At 41.6% G+C, this 7,296-nt stretch overlaps 1 protein-coding gene across 1 annotated transcript; it reads right to left on the reverse strand.

Annotated features, from left to right (window-relative positions):
* Nucleotides 1-568: 568 nt before the first annotated feature.
* Nucleotides 569-1,239, reverse strand: LOC119648777 (retinin-like). The gene is made up of 2 exons (XM_038050611.1): nt 1,081-1,239; nt 569-1,016 (listed from the first exon to the last, which is right to left on the reverse strand). The coding sequence occupies exons 1-2, from the start codon at nt 1,090-1,092 to the stop codon at nt 678-680; spliced, it is 351 nt and encodes a 116-aa protein (XP_037906539.1). The 5' UTR covers nt 1,093-1,239; the 3' UTR covers nt 569-677.
* Between the last annotated feature and the right edge of the window lie 6,057 nt (nt 1,240-7,296).

Genomic DNA, 7,296 nt, shown 5'->3' on the forward strand with positions numbered 1-7,296 from the left:
CTATACCCAGATAATTTCTCCCTTATAACAAAGATGATTGGACCATGGACACCATATTTCTCTATAAACTCGTATCCGCATTGGGCCAAATCTAAAATAATGACAACATGGGTAAGATTCAGTTGACATCAAGAAAGTTTTATGGGTCTCCTTTCAAACAGTTTATTCTCGATTGTATACATCAGTTTCGCACGATAAACCGTTATAAAGGGGCCCAATCTTAGAATATGCAAGCAATGTGTTCGTTCATTAATTTTAGAAAAGTTCAAAAAGTTGTCCTGATTCCTCCAGATTTTTCCAAATATCCTTTTAGAATCAAAAAATTTCAAATTTTCACCGTTTGCCAATGGTAGAAAATCGCCAAGTTGACAACAACCCTGCCTAAAAGCCTACAAAAATACTAGACTTTCACGGGATTTCAAAATTTATAAGCCTTTTTCTAAGCTATTACGAATTACGTTTCGATCCAATTAATTATTTCATAAAACGTTTGCCTTATTAAAATCCGTTTTTTATATATCTGCAACTTTGAAGTTGCTATGTGTATCTACAGAAGGAAAAAAATGAAATTTTAATTCGAAAAATAATTTAATTCTTCTAAGAATCTCTACAATGCAGGCATTTCGTCACAGGATCAATTAGCTAAATATTTGGTATCTCTTCGCTAGTCTTTAGTCTTAATGATGAACTCCGTGGTACAAAACTGGGCTGGCGATAGTCTTGATAACTGGAGCAGCAACATAGGAGTGAGCAACTGGAGCGACGTAGGTCTTAACAGCTGGAGCCAAGATTGGGGTAACAATATGTTCCTTGCCATGTACAATGGTTTGGCTTTGGTGCGAAACTGCACTTGGGATGCTCTCTACGATAGCTCCAACCTTAGCGACAACAGGCTCATGAACCTTCACGTACTCCTGATGGACAACTGGAGCAGCAGCATATACTACCGGGGTCTCGACATGGCTCAAGTATCCTGGACGAGCAGCAGCAACGGCGAGAAGAGCAGACAACACCACCTGTAAACAGGACGAAGAGGATTATAAGCAAATTCAAGCTAATCCTTAAAACACTTTAACTTACCAATTTGAACATTTTGGAAGTTGATTTGTTATTAGAGTTTGTGTCCAATGGTCTGTGAAGACTGAAATTTAACTGATGCTCATTTAAGGTCTATCGAGCGCTTTATATACAAGAATCGGGCAATTGCCACTTCTTAGCTTCCGACATTTTTTGTCTTCAAAACTTCGAAGCAAAATTGCGCAATACCTTCAGTCTTCAGCTTCATTCAGTTGGATATTTGGCCTCGAAGGTCACTTGCAGCATTACAGCACAGCAGCGCACATGCAGTTCGCATGTAGCTCATAATCCCCTCATGAGGTCTTTCGTGTTAGGTGGAGTTACCGTCTTAAATCTTTAGTATTGGCGAAGGTAAGCGCATTGTCTGATAACAATTTAAATCGTGATTTTTCTAGAGATTGTGATGGTTGATAATCATTTACCAAAACTTTATAAAAGAATCGAAAGTGTAGCTCTTTCGGAAACTGGAAACTTCAGCAGATGACTGTCTGGGCGAAGAAGCTAACTAAGGAGAGCTTATAATTATGGTTACGAATGTCCTTCTCCAGTAGCATTAACTTATTGCCAGCTGGGAAATCGTGCAACTTCTCTAGCATCTTTCTTCATCTTTCTGGAAGTTGAAATGCATCTATTCACTTAAATTGGGTCAGGTATCTTTCCTTGACAAATGAAGCAGGTTCAGTTAAGATACTACTACTATGCTTCGAACAATGGTAACCCCAGTATCTATAGTTAGTCATTCACTATTATCGCCGTTAGTGTTCCGGTCAACACGTAACTTCAGTGCACTGCTTCAGGCCTTCCCATTGAAGTGCCTGGTAGGTAACTAAGCGCCAGTAAAAACGCTGTAACTGTCGTTCTGTGACGAATGTAACAACTGTTAAGTGCTGGATATATCTGTAGATAATGTGCATTTGTTACACTTTTTCGTACAATGATGCAGAGGCTATAATGTCGTCAGTTACAAATCTGCTAAGTTTTATGAGCTCAAATTGCTAAATGTTCCTCGACATATGCAAGTTGACCTGCAGATAGAGTAGTTAATCATAAGTACATTAAACGGAACTCGATTATGAAAAGCATATTGCATTATTTATTGTTGACGTTGCATAGATTAGTATTGGGTTGCTTGTTACACTGACCTCTATATGGGGACTTATTCAGGTTTGGAAAACTTCACGCAGAACCTTAGAGTTCACTACGTTTTGAAATATCTAAAAGCATAGATATGTTGGTTTGACACTCAAATTGAAGTCTTATCTAATACTGGTGTTTGAACTTTGAAAATAAATTGCATCTGAGATACACACGCATATTCTAGTTAAGTTACGGAGTCGCGGAAGGGTCAAATATCCATATGGAATCCATATGCATTGCAAAGGCACAAGGAGCAGAACTCATTTCGTAAGTCGACTCCAACACAGTGGACAAAAACAGGGGATAGAAGACGAATACCGACGGACGAGAATGTATACGGGACTTACCGAATCGTAGATTTTCGGCCAGAGAATCTTCACTTGCAGCTGGATTCTAATCCTTTCACTAAGATTGAACGTAGACGGAGAACAAAATACACAGTTGGAAAGACGGAAAAACACGACAGTTCCTGAGAAAGCACGATGTTATACATATATAACTCATCCCTATATGGGAAATAGGGCTTCAACCAGATTTACATACAATCATTGGCAGTTGGATGGAATGTGATCCTACTCCCTCTTGGACTTCTCGAAAACCTTACACTCCTCCTCTACTGGTCTGCATTGCATAGTTCTACCTTTATCCACTAGTCGGCTATCCCGGGATAATAAATTCATCATTCATGACGAAGACAAATGTTGACGAAGGCAACAGCTTTCAAATAATAATAGCGGTCCCTTTCTAAGTTCTACTTCCATACAGCGAACAAAACAAAACATTGGCACAGAACCGTCTGATCTTGGTTTTGAGGGAGTGGAAAAGAACAAGGTACACTGACAACGAAATATAATCGCGACTGGATTCAACCTTGGCCCTCATGCGTAATACACTTCAGATACATCCTTGTTCAAGCTTCGTCACAATCAATAAACAGCAAGTCAAACAGTCAAACGGAGCTCAAACTCCATCCACTGCTCTGCAGTGACCCGAAGTTTGTTGAGTCTAGAAGCCTGCGAATACCCTTTAATCCAAGCCCTCAAATGCGCCATCATTTTCTGGAACCATCATAGTCTGCCCTTCTTCCACTCCCTAGGAAGGTTCATGCGTTTCCTGCAGTTCCGAATAAGTCGAACTAGCTGCTACTCTCCAGAGACTGCAAAACTTGTTATGAACAATTTCGCGGGAAAATTCATCATGCCGGGGTTCTTCTTTTTTCTCCGGTTGATTACGTTGATGGCAAAAATGACTTCACCCCTATTCGAAGGAATAGTATACGCATATTAGGATCATCCAAAAGAGGTCGGACTTCACTGGAAGTTATATATTTGATAACCATGGAGAGTCCTCATTCCACTTCTTGAACTACTTTTTATAGTAAATGAGGACCCGATTGTTAACACTACAGATCGGACCACAGAATGATTTTAATGACGACCAGCCAGCCGTATATGATTTGCCGCAGATTCTTCGCCCCTGGTCAGCGCAATGATAAATTGTTTGTAACATGGCCAGATACCTAACTGGTGCTTATGGAAAGAGCAATTTTAATGACGGCCAAATACTAATGGCTATTCTGAGGACATTAATCGCCCAATAAAGAGGACAGTTCTATTGTGGCGCGGCAGGATCTGCAGCATTCGAAATTTATTTCGAATGTTGCGGATGCGGACGGGTAGATGGCGCGGAACTCTCCACTCACTCATTTTCTGAACGCACCAGGGGAGTGGAGAATTAGCGGTGGAAAAATGCCGTTGGTTGGGACGGTAAGGACCGCATGGAAATAAGTCGGTCTCTGTTGTATCTAGACTCCGAAATACTTCTCGTTACGATATCTGTCAAATAAACTTTAAGTTGATCCTAATTTCACAGTAGTATAATTTTTAAGATGAAGCAGGCTACTGGACAGTTTATTGGAAATCCCGCTATTATTAACAAAATTATAAACCGTTTCTTTAAATTACAATAAATTTAATTTAGAAACAATGCACTACACTTTGTTATTTAGGTGTTTACGCCGCCGCGGTTGGGAACAGAAGAGACCGACTTATTTCCATGCGGTCCTTACTGTCCCAACCAACGGCATTTTTCCACCGCTAATTCTCCACTCCCCTGGTGCGTTCAGAAAATGAGTGAGTGGAGAGTTCCGCGCCATCTACCCGTCCGCATCCGCAACATTCGAAATAAATTTCGAATGCTGCAGATCCTGCCGCGCCACACTATCACTCTTTAATGACCGTTGCATCATGAGAGCGGTGGGTATTGAGCTCGGAGGTCGTAGCTCTCCAACCATGAGCAAAACAGCGGATGCAACGTGCAAACGAAGGCAAACAACCATCAGGTAAAGATCCCTTTCAAAGTTTTTATTTGCATCGCTCCTGGCACTCCAGACAGGCAGCTCCAAATTTCACTATGCTTGCAAAAATGCCGTTTTGGCTGCTCGAATATTGCCGGTCAGGTGAAACGCAAATAACGTCGTGGCATTATATCAGTAAAGTAAAACTTCTTCAGGTTAAAAGTGAGTCCTACTATTAACATCCCGTCTACTCCCTGGGACGACTGGGTATTATGTATAGGATTATTCCAGTGGAATGCCTGCTTTTAGCGTCTACCGTCGGATCAGCCGGAAAGGAGAGACTAGCAACTCTCATAATGAGATGAACTGGAAGCCTGACTACAGTCGGGCTTTAGGTGGTGACCATCTCAAATTTTTCCAGAAAAGTGAAGAGGAGTGCTCGTAAAAAAGGGAGGTACTACACACTACATCTTTCCTGTTAGAAATCCTCTTCCGACTCTACCAAGGAAAACGAAACTAAGAAAAGCTGGTGATGTGAAGACAACTGGTCTAATACCGATATCTGGAAATGGATGCATGCAGCCCGGACATCCTCGGAAGGCTCTCAGCCGACGACAGCGGAGGGTACTGCAGAAGGAGGCAAACCTTCTTGGAAATGAGAACATACGCGCTTCCACAAGTGTGGTAATATCGAGGGAAATCGGGCGCACGGAAACGAAACTTTCGGTGAAAGATGGAGACAAGCTGGTAACTCCGCGAAGGCCTATGTCATATGTTGTGGACTCTTAAGTTAACGGTGGTTTTCACATTAGACTGTACTTATGTCTACAAACATAAAGGTTAGCCGTAAGTTCAATTTAACAAACTCTGCGGTACTGCATCAGTAATGGCGATTAGGAGCTTCTTCGATGAAAAATCTTTAGGGCCGAAAGTCTCTGATGTAAAAATTGTTAGAGGCAACTAATTTGAGATAATTCTGTCCCCAGAACCTAGTTGCGATCATCTTTCATCTTTAATGGCCATAGGAAAAACATCATGCTTGAACTTTTTAACCTTATGATTGTTTGTGTCGTCCGCCGGCACAAGAACTGAAATATCTGATAGTGTATGCAGAATCAAGTGCCTTTGAACTCTTAATAGTCCAACATATTTATTGCGTGAGTGGCGAATGCAGCCCTAGTTCATCTTATGCCTACGAATGTTGGATGCGCCCCTAAGTTAGGGAGGACAAGGAGAAGTGAAGTAATTCAAATTTGTTCAAGTTGATTAGAGACCAGAAGAACTCCCACTTTTGAATCAAGAATTTAGTCTGACTATTTCAGGCAAATAGGCTGTAATGCTTGTAGAAGCAATGACAATGAAGAATAGTTCTACTTCAGGAACTCCCAGCGTGAGAATTGAAAACCAAAAGAAAGATTTCAAAGTTGTGCTGAGTACTTAAAAGGGATGTGTCGGCCAAGTTCGATTACCTTCAGAAACCGCGTGGAATTGTCAAGAACTGAGTCCGTATAGGCTCTCTCGGAAGTATACACTTCTTACAAATATTTCTTTGCTCTAGGATTCGTGCCGACCTCTTGGCAGGAGGTTAAGGTAATAACATTTATATTGAAGGCTATGGAAGATCCAAACAATTTCGACAGATCAGTGCAACATTATTTTTGCTGAAAAGTGGGTGTTTACCGATACCTGACTACAAAACCAACGAAGTGCTGCTCCCAAATGGGTGCGACCAAACTTATGTGGAAGACGGAGCTATGTTAACTGTTGATCTGGAATTCGGAACAAACGCGCCATTGATTTGATTGACAATTGGTGTTTCAAGCAACGGCTTTGAACAAATCGAAATAAAACTAGAATGGCAATGCCCTTCAGAGACTTTGAAGTGATAATGTGCCACCAACCACTGAACTCTAATCATATTTCTTTTCAAGGCAGCCTCCGCTTTTTTCCGCAAGGTCAAGCTAAACCATCTCCAGCCAAGCTTCTATGCCATCGATGGCATCGCCAGTATTCACTTCGACATCACCAGGTTGCTTCCCTTCGAGAATCATCACCAGATCGTCCACGAAACTGATTATGGTAGACTCCTTTGGCACAGGAAGAACCTTATTGAACATCATATTCTTGAGAAGTGGACATTGGCGCCTCTTTTTCCTATCAAAGTGTCCTTTCCCAGAGGTAATTTCCGAGTGGCTTAGTCGAATAACTAAGAACACCCAAATCGTTAGACGCTATCTCACCTCTGCCCTGGAGGCAGCGTGACCGAAACGGCTGGCAGATGTTGAATGCTGATATTGAACGTAAACGCGCCCATTCTTTGGGCCAAAGCTTGACCAGAACTGAACATATTTTGTTTAAGGATTGAGGGGTCCTAAGTCCGCATCTACTTGATGTCGGACCGGATCAAATAAAAAGCAACTTACTCTCTTTTTTTGGTCTACATACACGTCGCTTTGGGCTTAGCACCCAAACTTCAAAAATATTAGGCCAAAGCGGCTTTACGGATTTAATTTTCCTCTGCTCTGGTAAGAAACCGCAAAGCCATGTCATGAAGAGAATCAAAACTCTTCGCGGTATTCTTCTCTCGAGCGCAAATTTTCTAGCTAAGAACCCAAATCTCCGAGGAATGCAAGAGGGCTGGCAAGAAGATTGTATTGTACAATAAGAGCTTTGACCCTATAGTTTCGAACCAAGCAGTTTTTGTAAGCTGAAATAGGGTCTGTTGGCTGACAACAACCGTTCGCGGATTTCATCATCGTAGCTGTTATCGATTGTAATTTTCGACC

Source organism: Hermetia illucens, chromosome 2 (genome assembly GCF_905115235.1).
Source record: "Hermetia illucens chromosome 2, iHerIll2.2.curated.20191125, whole genome shotgun sequence".
Classification (NCBI taxonomy): Eukaryota; Metazoa; Arthropoda; class Insecta; order Diptera; family Stratiomyidae; genus Hermetia; species Hermetia illucens.